Raw genomic sequence first — 17,678 nt, 5'->3', positions numbered from 1 at the left:
AAACCAGTTAAATTTCTCAAAATGCTTGAAAGTTAACATTCAAAAAATACCAACAAATCTCATACTAGTTTCGTTCAGGAGTTTAACAAGGATTTGTTGGTCATTTACTATCATAAGGAGCTAAAAGACATAATCCAAACAAGTGGCAGTAACACAGCTTGTCATTTGCTTTCATCTTTTGTGCTAAAAATGAGGGGAAGCACAATTGCTACCTCTTAATTGCTAAATTAATGTTAACTGTCCAGAGGTCATAGGCATACACCTGTGGCATACAAGGTTAACATTATCTTCTGCAGCACTGAGACAAAAGCCTTGGCTCCCAACACTCTCCCAGGTATATGCACATACTTACGTAGGCCCTCACATAAAAGCTAAAGGAAAATGCTATCCCAGCATGCATGGGGGCACTTTAAAATGTATAAAGAAAACAGACAAGTAAAATTATAATAAAATAAAATAATTAAATTAAAATTCGATATTTTAAGTTTTACTTCCCTGTTCCATGGCATGTGTGACCAATACTGATTAGGAAAGGCAATTACTCACAGACACTTGCCTTCGCTTACACCAGATGTATGCTGAAATAGTTTTCTGCACTATGAAACACTGCTCTGCAAATTAGGGCTAGAAAACGATTGAATTATATAGGTAATAGATAGAAAAAAAAAAAAAAGTTTAGTTCACTACCCTACAGTGCTTCTTCTACAAATGGTTTTAAATGTATTTCTGTCGGTATCTATACTGGTTACAGAGAACTTCTCTCCCACAGCACTTAAGTTAGAGCTCACTGCTGCACCCACTCTGTCCATGTAATAGACTGACATAAAATTAAGCCAAATCTATTGTACTTGCTAAACTCAGCCACAAAAAAAATAAAAATTAAAAAAATCTGTGTTTTCCACTTTGATTTGGTGTATTTAAATTCCAATTTTCCTTCGGATTTTCATTCTACTTATCACATACATACATAATAATAAACTGCTGTGAAACTAAGCTTCAAACTCAAATTCGTATGCAGAATCCAGTGGCTAGTACTGTGTTACTAACACAGTAGTGATGCCAAGCCATCATTCTTAGCTGACTGTAAAATACAACACACTGAAGTGGGTACAGCCTAGTAGTACAAGAAACATTTAAATGAAGACATCAAATAGGTAAGGAAACAGCAAGGAAGCAAAGATTAAAAGGATATTTAGCAGAAACTCTATCTGCTTGCTCTGGTTTTGAAATAACAAATATTTTAAAGCATCATACCATTAAAAAAGAGGAATCTCCACTGCTATATTTTCTTCAGCTGTTAAAATGTTATGATCAATGCCAACAATCGCTCAAATAACTAACCTAAGCAAAATAAACATTTTATTTCCCTTGGAAGTTTTATACATTCCCTCTACCAGAAAGTACGTGGGTACCTAATAAGTGACCGACACAAGTGAAATGAAACAGAAGCCTGGTTCTATAAGCACTCCATGTCATAATCCAGTGTTTCCAGGTACATGGAGGTGGGGGAGGTCCAAGAGGATACGCTACATGGAAAAACAGTTTGCTGGACACGATTCAGAGTTCAGCTGGCTGCTGTAGCAACTTTCAGGATTGCGTATGTGAGTCAAATGCTCCCAAAAACTTAAGTCAACAGTGTGGGAGCAGCCATCCCAGCCCTGCAGAGAAACCCTGCCAGTCCGTTGTTCAAACCTGAGCTGATGGGCTCGCTTGCCCTCTGCAGACTCTCAGGAACCAGCAGTCACCAACACACAGTCGTTCTCTACCTTCTCACCGAGCAGTAGGGCTAAAGACCAACAGTGACTAGCTGCTGTGGGACACACGCGTGTACACAGTCAGCTGCAGAGCTACAAATGACCGCATAACCCATTTCTCAGACGTGGTGTTTACTCCTTTCCTTCTGTAAAGGAGTTGAAGGTTGTCAAATGCTTTTGCTGAAATTTTACTCAGCGAAATTCCTGCAGTGGAGATTAAATATTTCAGAGAAATCAGTATTTTCTGCTACACGAAGCTTTTCACAGGACAATGATTCAAATCTGCTGGGGTTAGTAATGTCCAACAGTTCTCACCCCAGAGCTGGCTGCAAGTCTGAACGGACGGGCTGTCTCACCTCAGGAGCACAGTCTCTCCTGCTAAGCCTCATGGCTCTTTTGAAGGCCAAGCAGCGAGGTATCTGGCACAGCAAGCCAGAAGACAATTAATTTCTATGACCCCTGGGTTTTGCCAATAAATATTTTCTCCAGATTTAAGAAGAAATGTAGATGCTCTGTTTTTGTATTCTCTTATGCATAAAGTATTTGGAAACAAAAACCTATTTTCCAGCTTAAACTTGCATCTGAATCACTATTTTCTAGTAAGTGGATTAAGATGAACTTACACTGTTCCTTGTACATTTACATACTGCCACATTTGTAGCATTGTCTTCCTGCTGTATAGTCATTTAATAGCTGTATTGTGGCTATCTCTCCTACTAAACAAAATGAGAGCTCTACATTACAATGAAAAGCAAAATATAGGGATGAAAAAAAATTTAAGTGCAAGAGATAAGCAATTCAGTTGTGGAAAATAAATCTTCATCTGCTCCAGCCACTACTCTAATGCACCAACCTCTTAAAATGTAGGGTTTGTGATTACTTTGCCATGCAATAAGAAGTTTATAACTACAAATTTATCATCTTTATAAAGAGGTGAATCATAAACTCATGAACGGTAGATACAATTTATAGACCAATAAGATACATGTGAATACAAAATTGAGCTTCCCCTAGGTAGTCTGTATCACAGTCCACAGTCTCCATAAAGAGAATTTCCCTGTAGCAGAATTGTGTCTCTTGCACGCAACGTTTCAGTTGTAGAACTATACTTCTAAAGAGGTTTAATGGCTTTTACATGTTTACACTTAATAATTTTCTTCATTTAAGCATTTTAGAGGTAAAGAAAATAACCATCAAAGGTACTGACCAGATACAGAAGTATTGTATTCTTTATTTCTTCCATCATTCTTTTAAATGCTGAAAGAAACTTGCCATGTGTAACTTCAGTCAGTATTTATCAGCTTGCCAACTACCACCTTCATCAAAAATCTTTTTGTGTGGTATTGCTCTACATGATCAAAATAACATGGCTTACAAAATTCATTTATTACTTAGTATTACATGAAAATCAAAAAGGTACACATGCAAATTAATAAACACATATTTTTAATGTATCAAATGTATTTTATATCATCATCAGAATTTGCACATCTGAACAGTCCAAGCTGTACACATGATGCATCCTGGACTTGTATATGTACAAATAGGGTAACAAAACAAACACTAAAGTATCTTAACATACATTTGGATATGCTTAAAAACTCAAGAGCAAATTAAAACTAAGAATTATATGTTAAATTAATCTGTTTTTAAGCAAACATGAATTAAAATCATTGTTTTAACAAACAAGTAGACCACCCCAATTCCATTCTAACTTCTGACCCTGAGGTTGAAACACAATGACAATATTTATACAGAAAAAAACAAGAAATGGTTTCAGTTTGTTTTTGTTTGTTTGTTTGTTTGTTTTTTCAATACTAGAGTAATACAGTACCACAATAACCATTAAAAAAAAAAAAGCACACATAATTATTAAATAGATGTTTTAAGAATACTCATTTCTAATATTGAGTGATGATTGCAATTCCTTCCTTTTAACCTCGCTACTGATATTATACCATTGCTTTCAAAAACCCACATTCACGTGCTCTCAAGGGAAGGAAGAAAAAGAAAAGATACCATCTTGCTACACTTAAGAAACTGGGAATTTGATGCACATTACTTATTCCTACTGTATCATCTAAGAATATACCCACTAGGGTTTTGCAGAAGAAAACTGCAGATAAGACAGCTCAGAAAAAGGAAAGCTTAGCCATTAGAACATAAAGAAAGTAGCATTCCCAACAACTTTGTTGATTATGCTTAGTAAAAATGTAAGCCAGCTTCTATGACAAATCTTATAATAGTAAGACTACATATTTTTTTTTACATTTAAAAAGAGGTCATATCTTCTTTCTTCAGAAACCATTCCAAAAATTATTCTTCCAAACTTCGGCCAAAGCAGAACATTACAGTGTCGTGACATAAAAGCATGTGGAGTGTGAATGCACTGTGTGCCCATTATGCCTGCACTTTTATTTCCCAGGCTTCACACCACAGTTTCTGTGTGTATGTATCAGAGCGGAATGGTAACAGGAGAGGCAGAAAAAAAAACCACTCTCGTTGTGTTTCTCTACCTCCAGAAAAAAAACAGAAATTGTATTACTAAGAAGAAAATTCTGTAAAACACAAGTGTTACGCACATTCTGCTTAAATAGGAGAGCATGAAGAACTGAATTGCTACAGATGCTGAATAGACTTCATATCAAAAATTATGGAGCATATAGAAATCTTGAAATCAGTTTTCTAGACTGTGCCCTTTGAAAAAATAAATAGGTTCAAGTTATGTTTAGTGCCATCTGATCATCAGAGTAGTCTGTAACTTAGAATTATTTTATGTTAACCTCACATTGCACGACTCAATTTGAACTTCAGGATTTGTGTGAGGATGTCTGCAGGCTAAGCGCAATCAGGACACGAACAACAGTCTGGCAGATGTAACAGTAACAAAGCAAGACACAGGAAAATGGGGATTGCAGCCAACACTCTTACTGTGAATTTGGGTACTATACTGTAGCTGTAGCATATGCGTACACAGAAAACAAATAATGTTTTATTACAAAGAGGACAGTTATCATGACATGCATAAGAACTCCAAGTCTCCATCTCAAAAAAGCTATATAATCCGCTTTAAGAAAGACAGCTTCTGAAAAACGAGCATTGCGAACTGTCAAAGAGATACCCTTATAGGCTTTTATCATTATTTTACCATACATCTCAAAGAGATTTTTAACCCCAGTTCTGTATTTCTCACTTTTGTACTACCCCTAGCTAGTTATGCCCATACTACATGTATGGCCTAAACTCTTCCACGTCGACTGTTAATCCGATTCTTTATAGAACAGTCCTAGTTCCATGCATTTTACAATCTCATTTAAAACAGAATTCATTTAGTTCTGAGAAACAATTGGAAGGAAGAAATAAGCACAAAGATGAGCATAACAGTGTATCATCAATTATTTACGATAAAAAGAATAATTTATGGCAATGAAAAATTTGTCTTTTACATTAATTAAAATCTAGCGTAAAAACACTAAACAGACTTTTCTCCCAATTACTCTTCTCGTGGGTACATAACTAAGAAAAAACTAAGTAACAGTTTTATGAGAACACCCTTTAGACTTCAGAGAAACATTACACCATTATTTCTATATTCTTTAGAGTATTATTTCTATACTCTTTAGAGTAAATAGCATCTTGTGTAATAAGACAGAAAATAGTGCCTGCAGAATGGAGTCACTTTATAGTCACACTATTTCAAGGTAAATAGCTTTTGTTATTGTTCACGATTCTCAGAAAAGAAAAACTTATTTTCTAGTGATCACTGTCATAAAAACTTTTGCTATGCCTTGTATGTTTTCAGGGCTTCTCTCAAGCTAGAATTAATGTAGATGAGGTTATATTTTTTTCCAGTCATACAGCCAGGGAATTTAATAATTTTCTTATTTATACACCCATGTAAGAAAGTGAAGGCTGTAAAGTGAATTCGACAAACATTTGTATTGTTCAATAAAGATGAGCTACAACTAACTTGTTTTCAGCATTTTTTTTTCTGATGTGCCTATAATAAAGTTCTACACATAATAAACAGAATAAGTCTAAAGCAATTTCCACTTTACCACAGCTTCAGCTGGAACTTACAGTTCACATTCTAGCAAACGATGCTTTCCCTCAGTAGTATTACAGAAAGGGTTCAATAGTAACAAGTTACAAGGCGTAAGAACACCAAAAGTAGAACAAAACCCATGCACTTCTGGCCATTGCCATCCTGACATACGGACAGCAGAATAATTAAAAGTCTACAGCCCAAACTCCAATATCCTCCAATATCCAATATTTGGCATGAAAGACGATGCTATAAAATGGTAACTAGCAATTTCTAGAGAGGCAACAGATCTAATCAAACTGTGGCAGCAAGAGCTCTTGCTTACCTATTTTCATTCTCTCTCCATGAGCTAGCTGAAATCTGATTAAACAATCTGAAGAACAGTGAAGATAAGAGATTCAGAAGATACTGATATCTGTAAGCAATCTTTCTTCCCTCCTCCCATTCCCCCTTCAGAAAACATCCTCAGTATATCTCCTTGCTAGAAAATAAAGATGCAGTAGCATTAGATAAGAAAAAAAGCAAAGAAGTGCTGTGCAAGCCCAGATTGAAAGACTGCCCTCCTGAAATGACATTCAGTTTAGTTGGAGTAATGTTATAATACAAGAATATCCTAGAATGCCTTATGTTTGTCTCTCCCCCAGTCACTATCTATGAAATATGTAGTTTTTCAGTCTAGGCAGTTAAGCACTAAATATTCAAAATATCTTCATGAAATTAATGGATCTGCAGGTGTTCAACATCTTTGAAATCTTCATAATCAAATGCAAGGAAAGGAGACTTATAAATTTAGCAACTTGCTTTGTAGAAGCACAAACTTAACTTTCAAGAGACCTAAGGATTCTGTGGTGAAAGGAACTTGTAGTCCCTCAGACTTGTAGTCCCTCAAATTTGTAGCCCCTTGTAGACCCACTGATCACTAGGTTCCAGTCTAGACACAAAGATAAATCTACTTTTGTGTGCATCTGGTGGAAAAAAAAAAAAAAAAGTTCTACTTTTTAGTGCTAATTTAACAGTTTTATAAACACAATTCATTTGAAATAAGAAGAGAGATATTGGATGAAGTGATTAGTTCAGACTTCAACTGTAGACAAAAGAGAGTGAAGAGTCTAGAAAATGAGGTGTAAATATACAGATAAGTACAAAATACATTCAGCATTTTCTCAGCAGAAAATGTTATAAGGATTTTAAACAGATGACATCTGTATTTGCAGTAGGTAGACTGACAGAACAAATGTACTAAAACTCACTAAAAAGGCCTATATCTGAAAGACTTCTCATGGTTTGTTAGGTCCACGATTAGCACATCTGCAAAATGAGCTCTACGAATTCTCTCTCTGAGAATCAAGAGTTAATTTTCAAGAAGAAAACAAAACACATTCATGCTGCTAAAGTAAGGGATGTTGTAGTATGTTTTATAATTGTCTGCATTTTTTAAGTGAGTGGAAAAATGTACCTAAGAATGGTATTTGGTTATTTATGTATTTTTAAATGACCCTAGCGGTCGTTTTCAAACTCTAGTTTCAATAACTGTCAGGATAATGTGCTAAAGACACTACTACCACTGCCACAAGGCCTGGGATAGCTTCTAAGCAGCAGGATGTCTGGAATAGTTGCAAATTTGATGACAGCTCATTTAGCTGTTTATCTTTCAATATGGACTTAATAATATTTAGGAGCTTATAAACTTGTGAATAACAAATTATTCACAGTGTTCAGAATTTTCTTGATCATCCAAGTAATAGTATTTAGAAACAAGCTTTTGGGAAGATTTTTCTTCCTCTTTTGTTGTATCAGTCAAAAATGAGCTATTAGAAAATACAAAAGTTTTCATGCAGAAGACTTCCAGACAGTAAGATACACATTTACATAAAAAATACACAGTTACATAAGAAATACAAAAAGAGACCATGATAAATGTCCAGATTGCCCACATAAGCTTTTCTGGCATCTGTCACTATGACCAGAATGAGAACAAGGTCACAACAGAAGATTATTGCATTTGAAATTGCTTGGAAAGAAAAAAAAAAAATTGAAAGAAAAAAAAAAAAAAGGAAGCCATACCGAAACATACTGGATTTAAATTATATTTGAGAAAATTAGATTAAAAAGTTTATCATATTAGTCAAGAAAGCAGACTATGAAAAGTTTGATGCAGACATACAGATACTGCTGGAAAACCTACAACTAGCAGACATTCAGCATGACTGGGAAGAGACGGTAGCTGAGACCACTCCTAGCCACACTATTCTGCCCTTGAGCAGACTGTCGTGTCTGTGCAAAAGGAGGTGCCACCTCACCTGGCTGCCACTGCAACAGAACAGACGGAGCTCAGGGAAGACCAAGAGAGACATGAGACAGTCACTGCTGAATCCCTTAAAATCCTTTAAAAAAAGGATTAAGAGGTGGCCTAGAAAGCTGCTGAAGCTGCCTTTAGTTGGCTTAACTCCTTGTAAAGGAACAGGGAAGCAGGGAGCATCCCTGAAGCCAGTTGTCTCTAAGGACTAGGTAACATCTCCTCTCATTTTGGACATTAAGTTTCTTCAGACACCTCCAGCAATAATCCATTATTTGCCGGGCAACTAAGATTCTAGTTTACATTGAAGTGATTAATCACTTTCCAAAATTTCAATTTATTTTCCACTGCACTCATTTACTATTAGTCCTTTACTTTCTTTCTCCAACTGCATGTAATTGTTCGTCTGCATATGCTGAAAAAAATCAATTCTTCATTACCACTGAAAGTTACTGAGGCTAGAACAGGTTTGCTAGTAGTGCTCTGATTTTAAGAGTAGAAGGTGCAAAAAAGAAGAGAACTTTTAGCCTGACAGGGCCTTGACTCTCCCCTCTGGCAGCCCAAGTTTGCTGATTATATTGGAAAGCGCACGTATTTCCAGCATGAATTATGAGACAATCCCGAGTGAACAGCAGCAGCCACCCACAATTCATGTTATGCTTCCATCTCATAAGACACGCACAGACGCACACTAAAAACTTGGGAGGCAAAAAGCTTTTCCTCAGCTTCATGCTACTTCCAAAAATACAGACAGAGCATTTCAGCCTGACTCTAAATTTCCCTATCCCATTCTCCACCCTCCCCCTCTCATTTGTCTAGATGTTGGGTTTACTATCCTATTGTCTTACGAAGGGGCAGTAATAGGGAAAGATTAATAAAGGCTTTGATCAACATCACAATTGCTTTACAAACCAGAAAGGTAAAAGAATGCAGTATGGTCAACTGCAAACAAGAAATTTGAGAACACATTACCAGTCTAAGGATTTTTTAATGGGTATATATTCACATTGTCTCTGAATATTTGAGTAATTACAGAATATGACATTCAGGTTCTTTAACTGAAATATACTCCAATTGTTTGCCTTTATGAGCAAAAGTAAATTTCAGGGGATTAAGTTTCAAAATTTTGAGATAATTAAATCAGTCTTGCTGTTTTTGTAACTAAAACCACCATCTTTCTGAAATATAATTTATGCAGAATCTCGGAAGTTCAGACCACTTGAAAAAGAAAGACAACTCACGTTTTGAAAAAATGAACCTGCAATTAAAAGAATTTCCGATATAAGACTAAATTGGGCTCTGGATTAAGTTTATTAAGCAGCAGCTTCTAATGTTCCTTTTTATGCAAACATATTGAAATTAATATCTCATCCAAATGAATATCTCCTCCTCCGTATCAGTCAGTTTTGAGAGTAGTCCCTCCACATCCACAGGTAGTGACCAAAAAATATATAAGAATAACTGCAAGGACCCTCATCGAAGCACAAGTTGTACAGGACTACCTTCTAAATTTATCAGCAAATCCTCATTTCTTTTATGCTGTTTCTCTCTAGAATAGTTTACAAATGACTTTTTCATTAATAAAATGTATATATGGATATTAAATCTTTAGGTCAGCTACCGACCTATCAACTAGACAACAGCATTTTCCTGAACGTTAGAATTTGCAGAAATTTAAGTGCAAAAAGGACAGCAAAATATCAAAGAACTCATTTCTGAGTACAAAACAAGCCTTCTCTAGTACAGCTTTTCAGTCTGATGGGTTTGAATTTCAAACCAGAATTTGTTATCCATCTGGATACTAAACCAAAAATGTTGTCACCTGGCTGGGCAGAGGGTCTCTAAATACAAAGTACTGCATATCAAATGACTGCAATGGAATATCAGTTTTTGTTTTTAAAGTACACTTCTAGGGTTTCTGCCTGAGGAAAGAGTCCTCAAAGGGAGGAAAAAAAGTGATGCCTAGTATCACAATTTCAGAGGGTCTAGAATACTCCATTCTTTTAAAAAGTGAGTTTTAATGCAAAAAATTGTTTTTGAGAACTCTAGCTTCTCTATAAAGCATTCTGTACTCATTGGGATATGAACAAATCCCCATCTTCAGAAGGAGATACCTCTGCAATCAATTCTTGGCTGTCCAGAGGAAGGAAAACATTTTACTATTTTTCTGGGAGAAAAAAACCTCCCAGAGTATTTCATTGGTCTGATGGGGAAAAGAAAGATTCAGGAGTCCCTAATATCTTTGGTATTCAAAAACCAAAGAGATCATATGGTTCATTTTTTTCTTTCTTCCCTTCATTTTTACTTCCTGTATTTCATGCTTATTTGCTCAGACGTCTGAAATCAAGTTATTAAGCACTTAACTGATAACCGTATTATTCTTTGGTGTGTGACTTTACTTCTTCAGCAGGTCAGCCTATGGGATTATTGGTTTAATATAAATTTAAGTGAAGATACTATCACGGTAGATGTCACATTTTAGAGATGAAGGTGCCATTTGGAATATACTGATAAGACCCTGCATATTTCCTGTAGGAAATTTCTAAGATGACTTTATGACCCCAGGAATATGAAAAGGAGATATAGGGTGTTCTACTTTTGTTTTATTTTTCCTATTTGATAAATGGAAGATGGAAATAATCCCTTTTGGCTATTAAAGTAGTTCAAACACATATTTAATTTTAGCTATTTTGGCTCTAGGCTCTGGAGTTGTCTGCAGCAATTTTAAGTCCTGGCAATCTTTGCTCTCAGACCTTTATGGGAATATCTACATGGAATGCAATAGCTGGCTGCTGCCATAGAAGGAGAGACTACTAATGAAGACACTAGGCTCTTAAGTGCAAAAGAAAAAAAAAATTAGTTTTACAGATGTGCACATGTTCAAATATCCAAAACGTTTTCTCTGTCCTGCATAGCTTCCTCATCCTACTGCCATATGGTATAAAGAATTTTCCATTTTAGCATTCAGAGACTGTTTTCTAACAGGACCTACTAGATAATATGGTAGTTTCTTAGTAAGCAGGATAAATAAAGTTTATTATTATTCAAAAACAAGACATCAAGACAATTATCTTTTCCTTGTAAAATTTACTATGAAAAGCCTGTGGAAAAGATGTATCTCATAGATTACTTTATATTCAATGACCAGCTGTTTTAAATTTGGGTATTAACTAATTCACGCTTTTCTCTGTGCAAGAGCTGAATGATATAATAAATTCCCATATGCCCCAACATGTGCCAGCTATAATAGGTTATCGAAAATCCAGCTGCTGTTATGATAATAGCTGCCAATGTTAGAACTACTGAAGAGATTAATGAATCAGCTTCAAGTCAACTAAGACATAAACTGACCGAGTTCTAAGATACGTGGGAATACAATATAGCTGTTAATTAAAAAGTAAAATTGACCCAAAGCCACATGAAAATATCAAGAATTCACGTGCATTGTTTAGGGTGGAAAATTAATGTCAGATCAACATATAATGACAACAAAGATAATAAATAGTGAACCTGTATTTTCATAATCAGCTCCATTTCAATCCACTGCTGTAAATGAACATACTATACACAACATGAACATGAACATACTATAAACGACAAAAAAAATTTGCAGATAGACTCTATTCCGTTGTAGTTTGCTTTTCTTTCTTACATTTCACAATTCCCATGCAACTCTTGCATGACATTTTACATGCCTAGACTGCTGGATTTTTGAGTAATCATGAAAAATCGACTATAAAAATGATTATGAGAAACTGTTTGCTTTTGTTTTAATATCCAATATTTTAATGTAATTTTAGAGTCAAAGGTATCCCTTTGAATTAAATTCCCCCTCTTAATTCATTAAAAGAAACATAAAAAAAATAAGATTGAGAGAAAGTAGCCAAAGAAGATAACTGAATTCATTCTCCAGACAGATGTTTTTATGACAATTGGCACAGTAATACACACAGAAATATGTCAATATTTAATTTTAAAAGCTAAGAAGACTTCATTGGATATTAAATTAGTACTTGTGGTTACACCTTTGCATGTAAATGTAACTATTGTGTTCAGGTCAGCATAAATACAACATTATGATATATACTTTTACTTCTCACAATTAACTGTTCTTAAGGAAAACAATTTTAAAATTATCCTATATATCATCCATTCCATAAGCAGGATGATAGTATTGCTTTATCAGTGTAAATGTACACCAGCCAAAGGACGTAAAATATCGTTTATTTAAAAAAAATACCCATTTATATTAGCTGGAGCTGGATAATCTCCGTAACACAAAGCATACAATGTTCAAAAGCTACATTAAAGAAGACTTCACCAATTTTAACTTCAAGCAGTCTATATATAGTGTTTAAGTATAAAAATAATATAAGAATGTATTATTTGAAAAAGATTAGGAATATATCGACAAATTAAAAGCATGTCATGCAGAGATTTAAGACGCTTATAAAATCTCAAGCAAAGGGTCAAACCACATCAAGGATCATACAAAAAAGACTTTGAAAGCTTAAAGAAGTTCATTCTTTTTTAATACCTTAATGAAGAAGTTGCAAGTTATTGTGTTTTCAGCCACATGTTCTTGACATTGAAAAAAAAACACATAAACAAACAAAAAAACCAACCAACAAACCCCAAACCACTATTATTTTCCTCAAATATTAATAGACTTACTTTTCTTTAAGGAAATCCACTACTCGTTTGAAGTCTGCCACACAGTATTCTCTTTTCATGTCCATGAGCACACTGTCAGAGGCTGACTGGACCGGTATGTGCAGAAAAGCATACACTCTTGGATGATTGAGAATCTTTGCCATTTCCTATGAGTTATTCAAAAAGGAAAAAAAAAAAAAGGACTATGAAACCAATACACAAATCTCCTTTAAATTCATATGTGGTACATATCATTAGTAAGACTTCTGAAACCCAAATAACACTGAGTTACAGCAGCCCAGTTGAGAGAGTAGGGACATATGAAAATATATGGAAACAATTTTGTTTTTAAAGAAAGAAGAAAGCTATGGGATTTCATTTCCTTTGAGATAGGCCTGACATTCCGTAAGTAGTACTAGCTATCCATTTAAAAGAAAACTTTAGAAGTTTAGAAATTATTGTGAAAATCAGTGCTTTCAGACAGTGGCTGTTTTCAATTTCATCAGATGGCAAGGGTTAGCTGCTTTCCTGTCAGAGTCAAAAGAGTTCTCAGATGCCAATATATGAATGTCTCTAATTGGAATATCCTTAGTTGGCAATTTGCTAATTAAAGTATATCTGATCATTTGCAAGACTGCTCCAATACTAGTCTGAAATCTCTTAACTGTGTTATTACAGACTCCAGAGATTAAAGGCAGTTGGTTATAAAATGGATAGAACTAAGCAGTGGACTGCTAAAAGCACAGTAATGGCTTGAAAAGAGGCAGGGGATGTTATACATTATCTACAGGTACAAAAGGACAGAAAGAAAACAAAGTAAGGGTAACAGAGAATGCCAAAAAAGCTCATAATCAAAGCCAGACCAAACCCCAGACTGCCACTTGGCATGGTGATGGAACATAAGATGGGGAACAGAATGCGGTGCTAATGTTTCTTTCATTTTTACTATCTCCATAACTAAGGACATAAAGACTAGTAAGAAGGCTTAAGTATTTTTAAAATGGAGACAAAACAGCATCTAGACAGTAAGCAATATGGTAAAATATAGCCTGTTAATCTTTCCCCTGGAAACACAAAACAAAACAAACAAAAAAGTGAACTTGGACAAAAAACATATTACACACACAACAAGCAGGTTTTCACTGAAGGCTTTCACTTTTTTCCTGCACAGTTAAAGTATATAGGACATGGCCTGGGGTTGAGTGCTGCACTTCCCACTCTTCTGCCATATGCATTGCGCATGCTCCAGCCAGGCTCACTCAGACTACTTCACCTTTCTTTGACAGCATACATATTCTGTTTGACAACAAATACTGCTGTCAGGTTTAGTTGTTAAATTGCAACTATTTACAAATTCTTTCCAGGCCATTAATCAGCCATAGTAGTCATGCGTCTAGATTTTCTCTCAGTATTTATACAAGGTTGGCCTAGCTCGTTCGAAGAAGTTAGCACTCTCCTGACTTTTCACTTTCAGTTATCTGCCTCTTAAAAGCACCGATTTGCTAACAGGAAGGCAACCTGGTAAAGAGGGCTTTAAACTAGGAAAGACAGTGGAAGTGGAGAGTTACAGGGATGGGGTAGGCAGAAAAAAGGGTCTCAAGTCGGGATGCCTCCAGCAGGTGCACGCAGCCAGGGAAGTGACTGCAGGACACAGCTATGGAGGATCCCCTTGCACCCCTTCTGGGAAACCTGTAGGCTCACTGACCTCCCTGAAATGCTTGTATAACAATGCACGTAGCATGGGAAATCAACAGGAAGAATTGGAGATCTGTGTGTGGTCACAAGGTTATGATCTCATTGCAATTACAGAAACATGGTGGGATAGCTTGCGTGACGGCAATGCTGTCATGGAGGGCTACACGCTTTTTAGATAAGACAGGCCTGGAAGGCGAGGTGGAGTTGCTCTTTATGTGAAAGAGCAACTGGAATGAATGGAGCTCTGCCTTGGGGTGGATGAAGTTGAATGCTTATGGGTAAGGATTAAAGGGCAGGCTGATACTGTTGTGGATAACTGCTACAGATCACATGAAGAGTAAGTAGATGAAGCCTTCTATAGACCACTGGAAGTAGCCTCACAATCACAAGCCCAGGTTCTCACGGGGGACTTCAAGCCCCCTGATATCTGCTGGGAGGACCACTCAGCTAGGCACAAACAGTCCAGGAGGTTCCTGCAGAGCACTGACAATAATTTCTTGACACAGGTAGTGGAGGATCCAATGAGGAGAGGTGTGCTGCTGGACCCTGTATTAACAAACCAAGAAGGGCTGGTTGGAGATGTGAAGGTTGCGGGCAGCCTTGGCTGCAGTGACCATGAGATGGGGGGAGTTCAGGACTTTGCGTGGAGGAAGCAATGCAAAATGTAGGATTGTGACCCTGGACTTTAGGAGAGCAAACTTTGGCCTCTTCAGGGACCTACTTGGAAGAATCCCATGGGTTAGGACCCTATAAGGAAGGGGGATCCAGAAGAGCTGGTCAATATTCAAACATCACTTTGCCCAAACTTGGGATCAATGTATCCATGTGAGCAAGAAGGCAAGCAAAGGGGGCAGGAGATCTACACGGATGAGCAAGGAGCTCCTGGCAAAACTCAAATAGGAGAAGGAAGTATACAACATGTGGAAAAAGGGACAGGCCAATTGGGAGGAATATAGGAACACTGTCAGAATATGCAGGGATGTGATGAAGAATGCCAAGGTCCATTTGGAATTAAATCTGGCAAGGTATGTCAAGGTGTACGGAGTCTGGCTGGGATGGAGTTAACTTCCCATGCAGCAGCCCATACAGTGCTGTGCTCTGCACGTGTAGCTAGAAGAGCACTGGTATCACACCAGTGTTGTGGCCGCTGCTGAGCTGTGCTGGCACAGCATCAGGACCCTCTCCAACACCCCCCCGGCAAAGAGCCAGCAGGCTGGGGGTTGGCAAGAGGTGGGGAGGGGACATCACCAGGGCAGCTGACCTACAACCAATGGGATATTCTCCACCACATGGTGTCACACAGCAATAAAAGGTGGGGAAGGGGAAGGAAAGGGAGACTCTTGTTATGAAGATGTCTGTTCTCCCAAATAAACTCCATCACTTGCTGATGGGAAGTAGAGAATACATTTTTTATCTCTCTGTGCTTCCGCACAGCCTTTGCTTTTTTTGTTTGTTTGTTTGTTTTTGTTTTGTTTTGTCTGTGTGTGTTTTTTTTTCCCTCTTCCTTTTCCCTTTAGTTAAATTATCCTTATCTCGACCCATGAAACTTTTTTTTTCTTTCCATCATACTTTCTTCTCCCCTATTCTTCTGAGGAGGGGAAATGAGAGAGCAGTTTTGGTGGAGTTCAGCTGCCCAGCAGGGTAAAAACACCACACAAGGACAACAAGAAGGGCTTCTTCAAATTTATCAATAGCAAAAAGATGACTAGGGAAAACATGGGCCTGCTGCTGAATGTGGCAGACGTCCTCATAAAAAAGGATACGGAGAAGGCAGTGATACTAAATGCCTTCTTTGCCTCAGTCTTCGCTGCTAAGACAAGCCCTCAGGAATCTTGAACCCTAGAGACAAGAGAGGAAGTCTGGAGAAAAGATGACTTTCCCTTGGTGAAGGAGTATCAAGTTAGAGATCATTTAGGCAAACTTCACACCCACAAGTCCCTGGCCCCCAGTGGAATGCACCCACAAGTGCTGAGGGAGCCAGTGGATGTTATTGTTAGGCCACCCTCCATCATCTTTGAAAGGTTGTGGAGAACAGGAGAGGTGCCTGAGGACTGGAAGAAAGCCTTTGTCACTCCAGTCTTTAAAAAGTGCAAGGAGGAAGACCCAGGAAACTGCAGGCCAGTCAGCCTCACCCTCCATCCCTGGACATGGAGCTACTGGAGCGAGTCCAGAGGAGGGCTACGAAGATGATTAGAGCACTGGAGCATCTCTCTTATGAGGAGAGGGTGAGGCCTGTTTAGCTTGGAGAAGAGAAGACTGAGAGGGGATCTTATCAATGCATATAACTACGTGAAAGGAGGGTGTAAAGAGGATGGAGCCAGATTCTTCAGTTGTGCTCAGCACACTGGGCCACAGGCACAAACAGAAATACAGAAAGTTCCAGTTGCATATTAGAAAACACTTCTTTACTGTGAGGGTGACAGAGCACTGGAACAGGGAGGCTGTGAAGTCTCCTTCTCTGGAAATATTCAAATTCTGCCTCGATGTGATCCTGTGCAATGTGCTGTAGGTGATCCTGCTTGGCAGGGGGGTTGGGCAAGATTTGATCTGCAGAGGTCCCTTCTAACCCCAACCATTCTGTGACTGTGTGATTTTAGAACAACTAATCTTGTATACTCTTTTGCATACCTTTCATGTATGTATGTACAAAATCTGAAAACTCTCAAATCACTTTAGAAAGCAGCTTTGAAGGTTTCTGTCTAAACTTCTATTACGTGTTTATGATAAGCAATTACATTACTCAGTGGAATACCTACCCTATCCCAGATATGTAAACTAAATAATACAGTAATAATTATATTGATAATGGAGGGTGTACAATTTGATGCACAGCAAGGGTGTGTGCAGCTGGCTCTCAGTGGAAGCCAGAGGTAATTAGCTTTGAGACTGAAAGAGTAAAGAACATGCCACCACACATCCATACAAAGACATTTTAAATGGAACCACTTCCCTATGTCCTTAATTTTAGACATTCAGCTAGAATACATTGTTCAAATGAAACAGAACAAAACAAGTTCTGTAAAATAATGTCACAAAATGGGGAAAACTTTAATTTTTCCTCACTTAAGCTTTAGAAAATACTATAAATTAAGTTTATACAAAGCATTCTAGTAGTCGTGTAATTTCTTTTTTTTTGCATCAGTAGCATGTTTCTAAAATATCACAAATGGCAGAAGGGCTGGAACCAAGCTGTATACCACAACCCTACTGCTTAACTTTTAGTTCAAAATACTCC

General features: G+C 37.2%; 1 protein-coding gene across 2 annotated transcripts in view; it reads right to left on the bottom strand.

Annotated features, from left to right (window-relative positions):
- The window catches only part of CDKAL1 (CDKAL1 threonylcarbamoyladenosine tRNA methylthiotransferase), a 438,076-nt gene that overhangs the window by 130,828 nt on the left and 289,570 nt on the right, over window positions 1-17,678 (bottom strand). For both annotated transcript variants that reach the window (XM_080578147.1, XM_080578148.1), the window contains one exon: window positions 12,770-12,915. In XM_080578147.1, coding sequence (XP_080434273.1) covers window positions 12,770-12,915 — 146 coding nt within the window. The remainder of the gene's footprint in view (window positions 1-12,769; window positions 12,916-17,678) is intronic.

This window comes from Anser brachyrhynchus, assembly GCF_964034855.1.
Source record: "Anser brachyrhynchus genome assembly, chromosome: 2".
Lineage (NCBI taxonomy): Eukaryota > Metazoa > Chordata > Aves > Anseriformes > Anatidae > Anser > Anser brachyrhynchus.
This window is presented reverse-complemented; position numbering and strand designations above follow the sequence as displayed.